The sequence below is a fragment of the Eubalaena glacialis genome, chromosome 18 (assembly GCF_028564815.1).
Source record: "Eubalaena glacialis isolate mEubGla1 chromosome 18, mEubGla1.1.hap2.+ XY, whole genome shotgun sequence".
NCBI lineage: Eukaryota > Metazoa > Chordata > Mammalia > Artiodactyla > Balaenidae > Eubalaena > Eubalaena glacialis.
The window spans coordinates 67,192,770-67,210,777 of NC_083733.1; the positions used below are offsets into that span (position 1 = coordinate 67,192,770).

General features: G+C 60.4%; 1 protein-coding gene across 3 annotated transcripts; it reads left to right on the forward strand.

The window, feature by feature from the left end:
• The first annotated feature begins 1,197 nt into the window (after window positions 1–1,197).
• U2AF2 (U2 small nuclear RNA auxiliary factor 2) lies at window positions 1,198–17,351 on the forward strand. Of its 3 annotated transcripts, none has more exons than XM_061172883.1 (12): window positions 1,202–1,422; window positions 5,218–5,353; window positions 5,967–6,011; window positions 6,303–6,406; window positions 6,735–6,886; window positions 8,213–8,329; window positions 8,502–8,640; window positions 12,854–12,933; window positions 13,012–13,134; window positions 13,432–13,530; window positions 13,788–14,036; window positions 17,058–17,351. In XM_061172883.1, the coding sequence occupies exons 1-12, from the start codon at window positions 1,374–1,376 to the stop codon at window positions 17,190–17,192; spliced, it is 1,428 nt and encodes a 475-aa protein (XP_061028866.1). In that variant the 5' UTR covers window positions 1,202–1,373; the 3' UTR covers window positions 17,193–17,351. The 3 variants fall into 3 exon arrangements, with proteins under 3 accessions (XP_061028865.1, XP_061028866.1, XP_061028867.1); XM_061172884.1 differs by having other exon boundaries at window positions 1,204–1,422; window positions 13,432–13,518; XM_061172882.1 differs by having other exon boundaries at window positions 1,198–1,422; window positions 12,854–13,134; window positions 13,432–13,518.
• Window positions 17,352–18,008: the final 657 nt, after the last annotated feature.

Here is an 18,008-nt window from a genome sequence, read left to right on the forward strand (position 1 = left end):
TAGAGGCACGGCGGCAGGAGGCGGGACTCAATGAAACTTCTCGCGGAGGCGGCCAACGAGGGGAACCGGGAATCTCTGAGCGTAGGCTTCCGCCAGGAGGCGGTAAAGCGAGATTATCTGCCTCCCGGAAGTGTCCGCTACGTCGCCTACTGCGCCTGCGCGGCGGGGGGGGTGGCGGCGGGCGCGCTTGTGCGGTTGCCACGGCAACCAGGAGAGGGCGGCCTTGCTTAACGGTCGGGAATGCAGTACCTTCCCTGGAGGAAGAGAAAGACTCGCGCACGCGCTCTGGGGGCTCGGGAAGCGGGCCCCCTTCCGGAACAGCTGAGAAACCTCGCCTCAGATCGGCTTCTACGCAGGCGCAGAAGCCCACCTCGCGCCCCGCCTCTTCCCCCTTGCGCAGGCGCACAAAGCCGCTCTGCCAACCTCCGCAGCGGCCGCGCGCACCCTTCACCCCGCTGGCTGATTTTGTCTCGCGCAACCTTCTTAGGCCCTCCGCAAGATCAGCCCTTCTTTTCCTCCCCTTTCCCCACCCGGAGAGCCAGGTGCGGAGATCCGGGACCCTGCCCCTTCTCCGTTTCCCTTCCCCTGACCCACCTCTCCTCTGTCCTCCCTCCCTTTTCGGTTCCCGGAGCCGGAAGGAGCCGAAGTGCCGACGGAAAAAGCCGAAGCTATCTCCCGTGAGTGAAGCCTTCTCGAAGCGGTGGCGGAAGGAGCCGAAGTTCTCCGAGAAGGGAGGAGGGTGCGCCTGGAATCGCCGGAAAGAGCCGAAGTTTGGAAACGAGCTTAATCTCTGGCTGGGTCCGAGGGCGAACCCCGGAAACGTTCGGAAAGTGACGAAGTCCGGGACGGTTAGGATTGTCGGAAGTAGCCGGTTGCTTGGACAGGGCCGGCGGAGAAGAGCGGGGAGAATCTGCGCAAGCAAAGACTGGGACAATTTGAATTTTCGGAAAAAGCCGAATTCTTAGAGGGGGCTGGGTGCAGAGGAACGCGAGGATCTACGGAAACATCCGAGCGTTGAAGAGCTAATATCCGAAAAGTCACGAAAACCTGGGAAGGCGGCGAAACCCTCGCTTCGGGTGTTTTCGGAAGCAGCCGTAGCTGCTGCTCCCGACGCTTTCCTTTGCGGTCCGGAAATAGCCGACGCGTTTCGGAGCCAGGCCCGGGGGGAGGGGCACCTCGCGGGCGCGCAGGCGGGGAGAGGGGCGGAGCCGGGGCGGGGCGGGCGGCCCGGGCTTGATTAGGTAGGAGGCGGTGGAGCGCCGGCGGCGGCCGGAAGTAGCCGAAGCAAGCGGCGGAAGTAGCCGAAGCGGCCGGAGCGGGCGCGCGGCAAGGCGAGGCGAGAGCTGCACAGGGCCCTACGCGGCCGCCTCAGCATGTCGGACTTCGACGAGTTCGAGCGGCAGCTCAACGAGAATAAGCAAGGTGAGGGCGCCGGGGGCGCGGGACGGCGGGCGGGGCGGCTCTTGGTTTCCCTCCGTGTCCCCCGCCATTTTCCTCCTTGCTTCCCCCTCCTCTCAGGGCCGCGCGGCGCCCCCCCCACCAAGTCCCGCGGCGCGCGCCTCGCTCACGTGACCTCCCGGCGTGCCGCCGCGCAGGAGGGGAGGGAGCGGCGGGCGCAGGCCCGGACGCATGCGCTCCTTTTTCCGCGCCCCACGTGGTCCCCGGCACGCGCGGCGAGCTCGCCGGGTGTCCTCTTGCGGACTTAGGTTTTTTAATCTGGAAAGGAGATTATATAGATTCGGTGTCGCAACCCCTCCTTTTCTCCCGCTGCCTTGGCACTTCCGCTTCCGGCCGGGCCCGCGGCCCGGGTCTCCACGCCCCCTTTGTTCCAAAATGGCCGTTGTGGGCCCCTCTTCACGTGGGCGCCGGCCGGGCCGCGCTGGGGGGCGCGTGTAGCACCGCCGCCCTTTGCGCCTAGTCCTGCGGACCGGCCGCCGGTGTCACGCCGGGCCGCTGCCGTGGGGCGCCAGGGTCGGCGCTTGTGGAAGAGGCCGCATTGTGCGTGCTCTTGTGTTCCTCCCGCACGCCTGTACCCCTTCCTCGGGGCTCTGGTTCTCCCGGCGATCACAGTGCGGAATGTTTGCGTCCCATCGCTCCCTAGCTAGAGAGGTAGACCCCACGTCCTGTAGGATCGCAGCTCGGGACTCCTAGACTCAGCCTCGTAAATCTCAGCGTGGAGGGGAGGTGACTGAGGCTGAGCGAGTAGGGGAACCTGGTTCAGTCGGGAGGGTGGGAGGCACGTCCCCCTCGGGTGACGCCGAGTCCAAGCACGGGGCCGTGCTAATGCTGATTACTTTGGGGACCCCAAGAATTTTAGCACTGAGAGAGGCGTTAGATAGTTAACGGCTTTCTCTTGTCTTCTTCTTCCGATTTGAGAGTGAGGGAGCTTAGGCCGAGGGAAGGTGGTAGGCTTGAGGCTTAAGCTGCCCGTGTCCGGAGGGCTGAATGAGGGGCGCTGGGATTCCCCTTTCGGCCCAGCCTAGAGTGGGGTAGGGGGTGGCTGGATTAGGAGACAAGAAGTCACGTTTCGGGGTGCCCACGGGGTGCCTGTACGTACATAATGTACCGCTTAACAGCACAGGCTTTGGAGGTGAGCAGACCTGGGTTCTAGTATCTACTTCGTTGCTTAGTAGCTGTGTGCTTATTTTTGTGTGTGTGTGGCGTGACCTTTTTTGTTTGTTTTTGTCGTTGGGATGTTGGAATAAACAGGCATGATAGAAATGATAGTTGCAGGTAAACTTTGAGCATGTGTCAGGCACTTTGCTAAGCTCTTCTGCACAGTTTTTCTAAGTGGATCTTGTAACAGCCTGATGAGGCTGAAGTGATTTCCTACCTTTTGCAGAGGAGGAAACAGGCTCAGAAAGTAAAAACTTTCCCGCGTTTCAGCTGATCAGAGGCAGAGTTGAGATTAAACGGGGCAATATATGTAAAGTGTGTGGCATGGGGGTTGGCATACGTTAAGTGCCCAATTAGTGATATTTTTTATTGTGAAATAATTCTTAGTGTAATTTCTTACTTAGGAAGTACAGAGGCAGGTTTTCAGCCCACTCAGAGATGGTGTTAGAGATGGGGAAGGTCAGGGAAAGTTGCTTTCCAAACGTCCTTCTGCCAAGTCCCACACCTGGTGGTACGCATGAGTCCCATTTAAAGAAGAGAAAAATGAGGTGTAGAGGTTTGGTTGCTGTTGCCTGGTTTTATGCAGAAAAGCTGAAACTGATCCTGAGTCTGTCTGGCTGCAAAGTCTGCCTGGCTGCAAAGCCATGTTCCGCGAGGCTGGACAGCCAAGTGGAACTGATGGAGCCTTCCTTGGGGCACTTGCAGGTGTGCTGCCTGTTCTCCCTGGGTGTCCCCGCTGGCACTGGGAGGCCAGGCCCTCAGCCGGGGCACATCCTTTGGGTTGGTGGAGTTGTTCCCACAACAAGGTGGCCACAGCATTTTGAGCAACCATAGCTCCCTTTTCTGTTCTGATCTGTGCTGTATCAGTGGGTGTGTTGGGGGCGGGTGTTACTCTTGCCTCAGGGGGAAGCTTTGCCCATGTGTTGCTCTGCCCATGGGTCTTCGTGCCTGTGGGTCTTTGTCTCTGCGGTCCCGCTTCCTCCAAGTGTCAGTCTGCATCTCCAGGGAATTAATTTCCTTTTCTGTGTCCCAGGCACCCAGCAGGTGCCACTGCTTTTTCTGTGTTCGTCGCTCTCTCCCTGCTTGCCTGTTTTAGAGCCTAAGCCACAGGAAAGGATCTCCTGCTCACAGCCTGCCCATCTCACAAGTGTGGAGCCAGAGGCCCAAAGCCTCTGGCCAGGGCTCCTCCCCGGGCCCAGTGCCATGACTCTGCTTACCTCTGGCTTCACACTACTTGCCCGTTCCCTCCTGTCCCCTTCAGGTGCCAGTTTTCAATTTATTTTTTATGTTTAGTCTTTTCATCTTAAAGGAGGTAATCCCATTGTCGTTAGTGGTTCCAGGTCCTAGAGTGTTTTAGGAGTGTTGTCCGCTGCTTAGCTGCCTTAGCTGACATTTCAGGGTTCACATTCAGGCTTCACCATTTCCATGCTTTTTGGCCATGGGCAAGTCACGTGATCTCCCTGCGCCTTAGGTTTCTCATCTCTTCCGTGAGTAAAGGCCCCCTCCCCAGTGTTTTCCCAAAGTAACAGTAAGGATCGAGTGCAAGTAAACCGAGCACAGAATGTGGTTTTAGGCGGCATCCCAACGTTTGCTACAACGTTTTTTCCTTTTTAAGGTGCAGGTTTATCCTGTTGTAGTGAAGTCCATGGCATTCTCTTATCTCCATCGGCCCCCCCCCCCCCCCCGCCCCTTCCCCAGACACATGGTAAAGTTAACACGTGTTTGAGGGGTAGTCGAGGATAGTTGAGGAATCAGTGGCGTCTTTGAACAGTGCGAACAGCGGGGTGCAGGAGCTGCACCCCCTTCAGGGGGGGACAGGTCTGCTGGGAGCCGGGCTTTCTGTGCCTTGCTGGCAAGGCTGTGCTCTGTGCCTAGGCGCCGCCCCCAAGGCGAGCGGGGCGGGGTGGGGGGGGAGGTTGGAGGCGCCAAGGGGAGCTCTGGAGAAAGCCCCCGCCCCAGCTCCTGCTGTCCTTGGCTCTGAGGGAGTGTGGGAATGGGGGGTAGTGGGTGGGCACCTCCCCCCCCAGATTCTGAAAGACATGCCTTCCTGGAGGAGGGTGTCCTGCATTGTTCAGCTGCTGGGGTGGGGATGGGTTGGGTTTCCCTGCTTCTCGGCGAAGCGGGTCCTGCCTGGCACCTGACCCCGGGGCCTGATGGTGGGGCTGTGGGGGCCAGCTGGTTGAGGAGGTCTCCTGAGGGGTTGCTGGGTCCCTTCAGGAAAACATCATTGGGTCTCTTGATTCCCCAGCCTCTAGCCCTGCCCCTCTCAGGGACGACCCTGGGGTCAGGCCCCTCAGCCCTCGAGGGGGACCAGGAGCCAGCCTCCTCTGTCTTCTCTGGCTCCCCAGCTCCTCCTGAGCATCCTCAGGTACCTTACACCCCGGGGGCACTTCCAGGCCCTGTCCCCTCAGGTAACCAGCTCCCGCCCCGGTCCCCAGGGTCTTTGGACTCGCGTGTGGACCCAGGAAGCCTGCTCTCCCTTCCTCCATCGAGCCCCTTCCCCTTGGGGGTGGCCTCCCTGGGGCTGGGGCGAAGCCACCAGTGCGCGGGTGGGCTGGGCCGCGGCCTCCCTCAGCTCATCCTCTCCCCCGCCTTGCCCAGAGCGTGACAAGGAGAACCGGCACCGGAAGCGCAGCCACAGCCGCTCTCGAAGCCGGGACCGCAAGCGCCGCAGCCGCAGCCGGGACCGGCGCAACCGGGACCAGCGCAGCGCCTCCCGGGACAGGCGGCGCCGAAGGTACCAGGGCGGGGAGCGGGCGGCTGCGTCCGGGGCTCCGGGGCTTCTCTCCACGCGGACCTGGGGGAGGCGCTGCTGCTCGTCTGTCTGCATCAGTTTCTTCCCTGTTCCTGGGGTTTCCTTCCGTTTCTGGTGGGTCGCTGGTGCGGCAGGTTCTTTAGCTCCAAGGCGAGTCTGGTGACAGGGAGCCGCTGTCTGTCCCTTGGTGAGGGGCTCCCTCCCCTTCCCGGCCCTCTTGTGCCCACTGTGCGGGTCTCCGGGGTGCCGCCCTGGGAGGGGGACGGCGGTTTCCGCTCTAACGCCTCTTCCCTCCCCAGGCTCCCCTCTGTCCTCTCTGCCCCTTGGGTGAGGAAGGGCGGGATAGGTGGAAGTCCTGCCTCCTCCCACCTCAGTCTCTCCAGCTAGAAAGTGGTCTGTCTGGCCCTTCCTCCCTTCCTCTCGCTTGGGGGTGGGGGGCGTGGGGGAAATGGCAGGGCCGAGGGGGTTTGCTCGCTGCTCGTTCACCTCGGCCCTGCCCCAGCCCTGGGGCTCAGCTACCTTGGGGGGTGTGGTGTGTGGGGAAGACGAGGGTCCCCAGTCACCCCTCCCCACACCTTTCCCTCCCACCCCCCAGCAAACCTTTGACCAGAGGCGCTAAAGAGGAGCACGGTGGATTGATGTGAGCTTCTCTTCCTGCCCCTTCCACCCTGACGTCCGTTCCCTTCGCCTCCCTCCCCGCTGTGCCCCCTGCCCTGTCCTCGTCCAGCCCCGGCCCGAGCACTGGGGAGAGCCCACCTGCCTTGCAATAGCACCCTCCCCGGGCCTGGGCACGGCCCTGAGCCGGATCCTCTCCCTCCTGGAGAGAGCCGAGCTGGGCGGGGGAGCCGAGGGGAACCTTGGGGGACTTGCAGGCCCACCTTTGGTCAGACTGAGGTCGCCCTGCCCCGCTCTCCCCTCCCCCCTCCCCCAGTCGTTCCCCCCGCCATGAGAAGAAGAAGAAGGTCCGTAAATATTGGGACGTGCCACCGCCCGGCTTCGAGCACATCACCCCCATGCAGTACAAGGCCATGCAAGGTAGGCTCCGGCCGCTGCCCCGCACCTGCTGCTCCTCTGGCCCCCTCACCCTCTCGTGAGCTGGAGTGGTCGTACACTGGGGTGGTCAGGAAGCAGAGCCTCGGTGTTGGGGGGGTGGCGGATGGGGTTTGCACCCTGGGTTTTCTGGCCTCTGCCTTTTAAAGCCCCTTGACAACAATCCCTACTGTTGAAGTTGACAGCGGGGATGCAGCTGTCAACAGACCTGGTTTCGCGGAGGCGGTGGTTGCCCGTGGCCGGGAGGGCGCTGCTGTTGCGCCGGTGCACGGGCGCCCTGCCGTCCTCTCATCCTCGTCTCTTCCTTTTGAAGCTGCCGGTCAGATTCCAGCCACCGCCCTTCTCCCCACCATGACCCCTGACGGTCTGGCTGTGACCCCGACGCCGGTGCCCGTGGTCGGTAGCCAGATGACCAGACAGGCCCGGCGCCTCTATGTGGGCAACATCCCCTTCGGCATCACTGAGGTACTGCCTTCCCCCTGCCCTCCCCCTGCCCCTACCTCTCCCTATCCCCCCACCTGTGCCTCCCCTTCCCTCCATTCCGTCCCCCAACCTGCACGGGTGAGACTCTGCTCCTGCAAGACCCCCCGGCCCCCTCCCAGACGGACCGATGGAGTTGAGCCAGCCAGGGGCCGGGCTGGGGGTGGCCCTCTCCCTCCCTCCTTTCCCTCTCCCGTCTCCCTTTCCCAACCTCCTCCAGCAACCCAGAGAGCAGGCACACATGTAACGTACCTACGAATCCGAATCCGAATCCGTGTGGAGAGAGACAGAGAGGGAGACTCGGACACGCACACATACACACGCACACGCGCGCTCCCCCTCAGTGTTTCTGACACACCTCTTGTTCTCTGCCGCCTGTGTCCCCCATCCTCTCCCCGCATCCCTCCCATGGTCGCTGTTCTTTTATTTTTGATCGCCCCGACCTCCCCCCACCTTCCCCACCGCTCCTCTCCCCTTCCCCTCTCCCCCACCCCTTCCCGTGGCACCCCCTGAGAATCCCGAGATCAAAGAGTTGTTTCCATTTCTCTTTAAAGTGAAATATTGTGGGGCTGAGATCCCTCGTAGCAACAAAAAGTTTGCTACCGTCGTCGAAGGCAAGTAAGGTCCATTCTGACTTTCTCAACCTGCACTTTGCTACATTTGATAAACCAGCCCCCGGACTCCAGGGCCAGATTCCTCCACATCACTCTTTTCTCCTCCCCTCCCGCCCGCCCTTCCTCCCCGACCCTCTGCCCTGCGCTCCCCTCGTCCCGCCCTCTTTTCTCCATCCCTTTGCTCCTCTCTCTCTCTCTCTCTCTCTCTCTCTCTCTCTCTCTCACTCTCACTCGGGTTTTCTCTGTGTTCTGCCTGCTGCTGCTTTTCCACTTTCCTGCCATTTCTCTCTTGCTGTCGCCATTGGATGTTTCTTTTTCTCACATGTTCTGTTTCCTTGTTCTCTGTTTTATGTTTTTTTTGCCTCTCCCTGTCGTTTGCCGCATCTTTCTTGAGCAATCTTTCTCTTTCCGCCTGGTTGGGGCCCCATGGCTCTCTCCACACCTCCTGTCCCGCCTCCTGGCCCCTGGCTGTTTCCTGCTGCTGCCTCCCCCCCACTTTCTCTGAATTTTCTCCTGCTTTTGTTCCTACTGTTGATCTCTATGCCGCCACCCATACTCCACTGTTCCCTTCCCTCCCCCCGCCCCCCCTTCCCTCTCCCCTTGCCCCCAAACCCCTCTGTGTCTCCCTCTCTCACCCTTCCCCTCCTCTCTCCACCTCCCTTCCCCTGCCCCCCCCTGTCTCCTCTTCCCTCTGCAGGAGGCCATGATGGATTTCTTCAACGCCCAGATGCGCCTGGGGGGGCTGACGCAGGCCCCCGGCAATCCCGTCTTGGCGGTGCAGATTAACCAGGACAAGAACTTTGCCTTCTTAGAGGTGAGCCGGGCATGTGGTGGGGTCAGGCCCAGCCCGTCTGCAGCAGCCCTTGTTCCCACTGGGCCCTTCTGCAGTCCGTTCTCTACCAGGTTGCTGTCCCAGAGTCCTCGGGGGTTGGGGGGCTGGCTGGCCACTCACCCTGTCCCTCACCACCTCCTTTCCTTTCCTTCAGTTCCGCTCAGTGGACGAGACCACGCAGGCTATGGCCTTTGACGGCATCATCTTCCAGGGCCAGTCGCTGAAGATCCGCAGGCCTCACGACTACCAGCCCCTGCCTGGCATGTCGGAGAACCCCTCTGTCTATGTGCCTGGTGAGCGGGGGTCTTGCCCACCTTTCCCTCTGTAGGCCAGCTGGAGCTAACGGGGAAGCAGCACGAGTGCTTCAGAGGGGATGCGTCATCTCATCCGGCCCCCGAACTTTTGGGAGTTGGGCGTCTCCCTGTTTGCAGAGGTGGCGCCCAGCGCCCAGAGAGGGTGAGCTGTGGTCTGCTTGAGGACTCACAGCTTGTAAGTGGCGGAGCCGGGGCCAGACCGAAGGTGTTGTGCGCAGTGAGAGGCCCCTGCCCTGGGCCGCGGGGTCAGTACGAGCGTGGGTGAGCCTGTGTGGATGGGCAGGTGGGCGGTAGAGCTCCTGGTGCGGGGTCTGATGTGGATTTTCCGTCGACCCCTGTGCTCCGGGCCAGCCTCCGCAGCCGTGTTCAGTACCATCTCGGGTTGGTAGGTAACATAGCAGACCTGGGGTCGGCAGAACTTTCTTCTGTAAAGGGCCAGAGAGTGACTGTTTTTTGCTCTGCCCGCCGCGTGGTCTCTGTTGAAACTACCGTGCAGTTGTAGCAGGAGAGCAGCCGTGCGTGCTCCCTAAGCGAGCGGGTGTGCTTGTGTCCCGTCCCGTATGCCTTAACATCCGTGGACCCTGATGCTTGGGTGCCATGTAACGTTCCCATGTTGTAAAACAACCTTCTGAAAGCCTGCAGGCTGTACAGAAACGGGAAGCGGGCTGGACTTGGCCTGCAGGCTGCTTGCTGACCCCTGTGGTTGACTGCCGGGTGGAAGTGAGGATTTGGGCCTGTGAGGGGCCCTGTTGGGGGCCGGGAACGCTGTGGGGTTGGAGGGGCCGGTGCTGCGGTAGCCGAGCTGGGGGCCCGGCTCTCAGGCAAAGGCGGGGTGAGCAGCGGGTGCTCTGGGTGTGGGGGCCGTGAGCCACACCCTGGGGGGCTGAGAACGTGGGGTTCTGCTGGCTGAGGCTTCACGCTGAAGGACACCTTTTGGAAACTGAGTCGGCTCTTCACTTTGTGAAATGGGGGATGTGGAGTCCAGAGAGGGCGGCACCTTGGGACTCAGGGCTGGGTCCCCGGCTCATCCCCGGTGTTTCCCACCATACCAGTCAGGGTAAATTCAGCACATCTCTCTAACTTATAAAAAAACTTGAGAAGTTGCTGACTTTCTGACGCTTTACGTGCACGTATGTCTGTGGGGCCACCTCCCAGATCAAGCCACGGAACGTTCCTTTGTGTCTCTTTCCAGTGAATTCCCTGGGTTTTAACTCATTCCTATTTACACAGGAGCCCACTGCTTCCCCTGCTTCCTGGGCCAGCACAGTCCCAAGTGTGCCCCGTGGATCAGGTGTTTGTCATCGTGACTGTCCTGTAGTACAGGGTCGGCAAGTGACAACTAGGGGCCAAATCTTTAAGATCTATCGGCACGTAGCCACTCGCACTGGCGCGTGGTTTGAGTTGCTTTCGTGCTGCAGTGGCCCTTGACTCCTGCGGTAGGTGCTGGGGCGCCCTCTCACCGAGGAGGGGAGTGAGGCAGGGAGCGAGCAGTGACGTGCTCAGAGGCGTGATTGCTGGGACCCTGGGTGGCGCAGCTTGACCGCAGAGTCTGCCTCGCCGTCTCCCGTGCTGCCCCACCTGTCGCCTCTCTCCTGTGGAACCAGAGGCATCGCAGAGGCGGGGACAGGGCTCCGTCGCAGGCTCTGTTACTACGGCTGACCTCCTCTCTGGGATTGACCTCCCCAGGGAGGCCGGGGGTCCAGCTGGGCGAGTCTGTTCCTTCCGTGGGTGCCGGGGGTGGCAGGAAAAGTGATGGTGGCTGCAGGTTAAACGTTCTCTGCAACAGAGGTCATATTTCGATCTCCCGTTCTACTCCAACAAAACAGTCAACTTTTTGATTAAAGGGGGGAAGCATTTGATAAAATTCGACAGATGTGCTTGGTTGGAAAAGAAACAATGTAGGAACCTGGAAAGTAACTTTCTTATCTTGGTGAAAGGGGACTGACCTGAAACTGTAAATGTACATCATCTGCAGCGGTGAGACCTTAACTGCGCTTCCTGACCTCAGGCCTGACTGTGCAGTGGGGCCCTAAAGACGAGATGGAAACGGAGCAGGAAGGCACAGCATCTTTGAATTTGTGAATTTAGCTTCACCCTGAGTGCCCGCGCTGGATCAGACTCACCCCTCGGTTGAGGGGCGCATCTGATTCTGCCTCTGGAGGCCCCTGCCTGTGGGGCTTCCTCCACTCCCCCAGGAGGATCCTACGAGGCAGTGCCGGGGGTGCCAGGGGTGCCAGGGGCACAGCAGTGCACGAGGCGGTCACAGTCCTCCTGCCGGGGGGCAGGTGATGCTGCAGGTATGAGAAAGGATTGCTTGGCCTCTGGGGGTCCAGGGCAGCCTTGCGGGGGCTGGTGAGGTTCTGGAGCTGAAGAGGAGAGGGAGCCCCTGTGGAAGCGAACAGGTTCGTGAAGCAGGGCGGCGCCCAGAGCGTGCCGTCAGGAGATGAGCTGCTGGGGGCTTTGACTTCGGGCGTTAGCACTGGCCTGGGTTCCCCGTTTATATCGTGCTTTCCTGGTCGTGCGACCTGGAACAGGCCCTTCTCCCCGGCAGAACCACGTGAGCACGGAGGGGCTGTGGTTGCCGCGGCGCCGGCCCGCTGCTCGCTCGTGCTGGCGCGGCCTGGCCTTCGTGGGGCGGCGAGCCCGGCGGCCAGCCCGCGTCCAGTGCTCGTGGGGCTCCGTCGTGCCCCGTCGTGCTCATCCACACGCTCGGGGGGGTGCAAGCTTCTCCCTGTTCCACAGAGAAGGCCACTGAGGCCCAGAGGAGCCTCACTCGGTGCCGTGCCCCAGATGGGAGCCCAGGGAGCTCAGCTCCGGTGCCCTCGGTGCCATGCGCTTCCCTGAGGCGTGTGGTGGGGCAGGTTCCAGCCCCGGCTCTGCCACTCTGGAGTCTTGTATCCGCAGCCCGTGTCCTGTGATGGCACCCTTGCAGAGCCCTTCGCTCCTTGAGAGCTGCCTGTGAAGTTGGGGCCCCGGAGTGTGTGACCTCAGGTGCTACCTGCTTCCTGTGCCTCAGTCTCCTCCTGTCGTGCTGTGGGTAGGGGTGGGAGAACGTGAAGCGAATGGCTGGAAGGAGTTCAGCCAGGGGTGCCCGGTGTGGAGTGCTCGGTCCGTGGCCCTGGCTCCCGGATGCTTCTGCGCATCCCTCCTTGCCCAGGCCGGGTCTCAGAGGATCGCGTGCCCCACCCCGATGGGGCTGGGCTCTGGCGGTTGGAGCGGAGGGGCCGGACTGGTGGGATGGTGGTGGGAGAGGGAGCCCTTCTGCGGGCACAGAGGCAGTGTCTGAGGCCCTTTCCCATCCCCCATGTCACCCGCTCCTCCCCAAGGTCAGGAGGAGGTGGAGCGGGGCCACCTGGTGCTGGATTGCGGAGGAAGGTGAGGTGGTGCGTCTGGCAGTAGTGGGCCTTGAACTCAAAGTCAAGAGCAGGTCTGGCCGGGTGAGCGGTGGTCCACGTTTCTATCCTCTTTGTGTCCAGCCGGCGTTCTGGAGCTCTGTGTAGCTCACGCCCTGTGGGGAGGCTCCAGGGACCGAAAGACGACGTTTTGGAAGCCTGCGAGACGCTGGGCTGAGTCCTGGCAGGCGTCCGAGTCAGACGCTCAGCGGAGAGGGCAGGATTGGGGTGGACGCACGGTGCTCGTTAAAGCCGCTTGGCTGATGTGGCCCCCGCCTTGCCAGGGCGCTGAGTGAGCCGGGCGCGTCCCAGCCCTCACGGACACCGAACGGCAGACTCCTCCGAGGTCACCTGTGACTGAGGCCAGAGAGCGGCTAGGGACACCTGTGGCTGCGCAGAGCGCAGGCCCACGGGGAGAGGGCGTGGAGGCTTCCTGGGGAGGCCTGGTCTTAGCAGAGGCAGGTGGAGGGAGGGCTCTGAGTGAAGGCTTGAGGATGAAGGAGAGGTTGTGTATCCCCACGATGCCTCTCCAGCAGGCCGAGAGCTGAGGGAACCTGCCCAGGTGACGCAGCAGCATGGGGTGTGAGCTCGTGTCTCTGACCCCAGGGCCCCGATGTGCCGCCGTGCTGGGGTCGCTCTGCGTCCTGAAGAGTGCTGCCGGGGCGCGCCTCCAAGGAGGGGCTGGGGCGGGCGCGTGGGTGGGAGGGACGTGGCCTGACGGGGGCTGCAGACGTCCGCCAGGGTCTGTGAAACGACCTGGTGCTGGGACTCTCAGTCTGTCTGCTCCCTTCTCCCCTTAGGAGTCGTGTCCACTGTGGTCCCGGACTCTGCCCACAAGCTGTTCATCGGGGGCTTACCCAACTACCTGAATGACGACCAGGTAGACCCTTCGTCTCCTCCCGCCCCTCCCCCGTCACAGCCTTCGTCCACACTCTCATGGCGTCTTGGCCTGCCACAGGTAAAAGAGCTGTTGACATCGTTTGGGCCTCTCAAGGCCTTCAACCTGGTCAAGGACAGTGCCACAGGGCTCTCCAAGGGCTACGCCTTCTGTGAGTACGTGGACATCAACGTCACAGATCAGGTGAGCCCTGGGACCCTGCACTGGCATGTCTGTCCTTGCCCCTACCCTGCTCTGTCTCCACGCTGAGGTCTCCCTTATTCAGGATGGGTGGGAGGAGGCCAGCCCGAAGCAGGGCCGGGCGTGGGGGCCCCTTTCCCTCGGTTCTAGCCCTTGCCAAGCTCTCACCCCTTTGCCTTGCCCTCTCCCCTACCAGTGCCCGGCTCTGGGGTAGTGGGGCTTGCGGGGAGGTGTCAGGCTCCTGGCCTCTGACCTGTACCTCTCTCCTGCGTGCCCCCATCCCGCGTTCTCCAAACGCAGGCCATCGCAGGGCTGAACGGGATGCAGCTGGGGGATAAGAAGCTGCTTGTCCAGAGGGCAAGCGTGGGAGCCAAGAATGCCACGCTGGTGAGCCCCCCGGCACGTCATCTTCCATTGGCTAGGGGACATCTGGGGGTGGGGGGTGGGAAGGGGCCGGGGGGGCGTGCCGGGTGGGCCGTCCTAAGCTCTGCCCCTGGCTTTCCTGGCCAGTGCTGGGAGTGGGTGCCTGGGTCTTCAAGGGCAGAGCAGGGTCTTTCCCTGGGATGGCGTCTGGGGGGAGGGCTCGGGGGAAGTGGGCATGGAGGGGGGTGAGGGCGGAGCTGCCCCGTGACGCCCCTGCCCTTGCTGCCCCACAGAGTACCATCAACCAGACCCCCGTGACCTTGCAAGTGCCTGGCCTGATGAGCTCCCAGGTGCAGATGGGTGGTCACCCGACTGAGGTCCTGTGCCTCATGAACATGGTCCTGCCCGAGGAGCTGCTGGACGACGAGGAGTACGAGGAGATCGTGGAGGACGTGCGTGACGAATGCAGCAAGTACGGGCTCGTCAAGTCCATCGAGATCCCCCGGCCCGTGGACGGCGTGGAGGTGCCCGGCTGTGGAAAGGTGCGTGGGAGCGCGCGTGTGCGCGAGGGTGCTCTCATGAGCGTCCCCTGTCCGCCCCCCCATGTGTGCGGGCACACACGCACACCCACACCCTGTTCTGACCCAGAGAAAGCGGGGCCTCTGGGGGCCCAGGCCTGCGGCGAGAGGCAGCAGGCGTGCTGTGCCGCTGTGGCTGAGGACTTGCCTCTTGCCTCTGTGTCGAAGCAGCTTTGGTTCAGAACCTGGGTTTCATGTGATCTTGGGCAAGTGGTTTGGCCTTGTCTATGGAGGGGGGAGAAAAGTGCTAAAAATAGTCCCCAAAGCAGCAAACCCACCTGTGTCTTCCGGCTGCCAAGTACTCTGCTGAGCTCACCTGTGTCAATCCTGAGCTCTCACAGCAGCTCCGAGCCCTTCCCCACAGTTAGGTTTCTGATTTCTGGGGTCTGATTCTGAGCTCACCGAGTCACGTTGCCTCTGGCACTGTGCCAGGTGCCAGCATCTCACGCACCTCCCCTCGGGATGCCTGGAGCGTGTGTGGCTGCTCGCCTCGTGGGTCAGCGGGATGCCCATGTTGAGACAGCGCGTGTGCTGCCTCCGGTGGTGGCTGGGAGGGGAGCAGCGTCGCCCGGGGCCCTGTGTTCAGGTAGGAAGGTCAGGAGCTGGTGAAGCCCGAGCGACGTCCAGTTCTCGCGGCAGGCAGGTGGGGTCCTGGCAAGAGGCAGCGAGGTGGCTGGTGTAGCCGGAGGGGGTGAAGCGGAGAGCAGTGGGGCCACGTGGGTCCTAGGAGGCATGCTGGCTGTTCTTCCGAGTGAGGATGTGGGGAGCCTTCGCAAGGTCTTAAACGTGGGAAACACCTGGCACATAGAGGTGGTCCCTTATAGTGGGGGGGGGTGGGCATGGAGTGCAAAGCAGAGCTGGGAATTTGGAGGGGCGGGGGGCGACAGCCGTGTGATGTTTGGAGCTTTGGGAACTAACAGCTTGTGGTCATCTGGGTGAAAGACGGTGACCTGATTTAGAGCAGGGGCAGGAGGATGGAGAGAAGTCAGCGGCCTGTGAATGCCGGGACCCTGGTGGCTGATCTGGGTGTGCCCGGGGAGGGGGAGGAGCCAGTGAGATGCTCAGCCTTCCGGCTTTGGTGACCTGGCAGAGATGGCAGGTGAGAAGCAGGGGACATGAGCAGGTCTGGGGGGAGGGGACGATGGTCAGTGTTGGGGGGCTGGCTTTGAGGTCCTGAGACCCCAGCAGAGATGTTGGCGGGAGCAGTGGGCTGGACAGAGCTGCTTCCAAGTGTGAGGTCTGGTAGGCACCCGGATCCCTGTTCAGGTGTCAGGCTGGACAGACTTGCAGGGAGCAGTGGAAAAGCATCGCGGGTGGGGGCAGGAGGGCAGGGTGGGCCGCACTGGGTTTGGCCTGCGCCCCTAACTGCTGCGCTGGAGACACCCTGTCCTTGACGGGTCAGTCTCCTTAGTGCGGTCGTGGCTCGAGAGAGGAGAGCCTGGAGGCTGCCTGGGGGCTGAGGACGTGTTTGTGGGGGACTAATTGAAAGACCCAGCCTGGTCTCAGGGATCAGTCTATGTGATTTGTTTTTAAACTTTGTTATCGTTCTTTTCAAACATAAGAGTAGAGAAAAACCGTCATAGCGATAAAGTAAGGTTATAGTATGAATGTTTTGTTTTTTTAAAAATCAATTAATTAATTAATTAATTTTTGGCTGTGTTGGGTCTTCGTTTCTGTGCGAGGGCTCGAACCCGTGTCCCATGCATTGGCAGGCAGATTCTCAACCACTGCGCCACCAGGGAAGCCCTAGTATAATGTTTTTAAAGTCGTATTCTAGTATGTGTAGCAGTGTCTTAGTGGCCCGTCGCCCAGCTTCAGGTTACCAATATCTTATCATTCTTGATTTCTATATTCAGCTTCCCATCCCCTTTTTTTTCTTTTTTTCTTTTCTTTTTTCGCTGAAACAAGATGTATCTCATATATCACTTAAGTACAGTTCTCTATCTGAACTCCTGATGTCTTGGGCCTGGTCACTCTTGCTTTGGGGCCTGTGCTGTGGGATGTTTAGCCCCATCCCAGTTTCCACCCACTAGATGCCAGTAGTGTTACTCGTGCCTTTGTGACAATGAAAATCACCTCTCGACATTGCCAGATGTCCCCTGGGGACACATTCACCTTGGTTGAGAACTACTGCTATAAACAGATGACTTCAAAAAATTATTTTAACGAAACCATACAGTACCATTAGTACGTTAGCAAAATTACCATTGGTATCTGTCGACCCAAGCCATGTTCCGATTGCCCTTACTGTCTCAAAAATGTCTTTTTACAGTTGCTTTGATCAAAATAAGGAATCCTGCAGTTTGGTTTCAAACTTCTTTAAAATTTATCGATTTTGTCACTTCTTCTTGTTTTGTTTTGTTTTGTTTTGTTTTGTTTTGCTTTGCAAGCCGTTTTGCTTGTTGAGGCATTAGGGGGCCTGTTTTTTAGAACTCCCCATGTCCTGAATTAGGCTGGTTATATTCACCCCTCCCTCCACTTCTGTAACTGGTGGTTCAAGCAAGATGAGAAGCTTGAGCAGAGCAAGGTTCAGATTTTTTTTTTTTTGAATCAACCTGGGTTTGAATACTAATTTGTCAGCTTTCCTTACTTCATCCCTTGTCTGGGGGAGACACCCATGGCCCTTGGGGTGGCTGGGGGAGCACCCAGCATGGTGCCTGGTGCAGGGGAGACACTCAGCGTAAGTGACCAGTCTCCTTGAGCTCACCCCTGTCCCCTGCCCTTTGGGGCTCTTGACTTGAGCTTCCTCTGCTCTCATTCTCCATGCCTCTGCATGTCTCTGTCTTCTGTCATTCTTTGATCCTGGGGTGCTGGAGGATGTTTGGTAAACCTCTCTCCCTCCTATCTCCCTAAGCTCTCTCCCTCTCCCTCCCTCCCGCGGAGTTCTGGGTTTGGGTAGATGCTGGCTGGTTGCTGTGAGTGAACCGGCGCATCCTTGGAGGCCGGGAGGCCTTGGTCTTCACAACCTGCGTCTTGTTCCCACAGATCTTCGTGGAGTTCACCTCTGTGTTTGACTGCCAGAAAGCCATGCAGGGCCTGACGGGTCGCAAGTTCGCCAACAGAGTGGTTGTCACAAAATACTGTGACCCCGACTCTTACCACCGCCGGGACTTCTGGTAGAGGCGGCGGGGGAGGGCAGGGGCAGGGCTGGCTGGGGCTTCTCCCCTCCAGCTCCCCCTCTTTTCCCCCTCTGAAGACGATGGGCAGAGGAGTGACAGCCGAATGACAGCCGGCAGCAACTGGAATGGCAGCGATTAAGGGTCCGGGGGGGTGGGGGTTTGGGGCGGGGAGGGGACGGGGGAAGTGCGCACACAGACCCACACAGACACATGCACCCACAGACACAGAGGGAAGGGGTGGGGAGGGGGTGCACAGCAGGGCGGGGTCGGACCCCCACGGCCCCTCCCCGGAAGTCTCTCCTCCCTTATGCCCCCTTTATCTCCCCTTTCCCACCGTAGAAACATAGCGTGTTTATATTTTATGGCCAAACTATTTTGAATTTTGTTGTCCGACCCCGATACCCTGCCCTCTCCACTTTCAGGACCACAGCTCCCGTCCTTTTGGCCTCTGGTCCTCTCCCCGGTGTCCTCCCTGGTTTCTTACATAGTTGATTCTCTACTCTTTAGTCTCCCCAGACCTGCCCCCCACCGCGTGGCCCCTGTCCCTCTCCTACTCTCTGTGGCAGTTTCATATTTGCTAAGACGAATTTGCTCATTAAACATTTTGTTGTATTTTACTTTATGGAGCTGCTTTGTGTCCGGTGTGTGTAACCCCCTCCTCTCCAGTTCTCAGGGGTTCCCTTGGCCCCAGGCTGAAGCTCGGCCCTGGGAGGCCCAGCTGTCCACACTGTCGACCTGGCACGGGCACCCGTGCCCTTGGCACACCCGAGGTGGCACACCCCGCCTGCGTGGCCTACTGCTCTAGGACGGGCGTAGG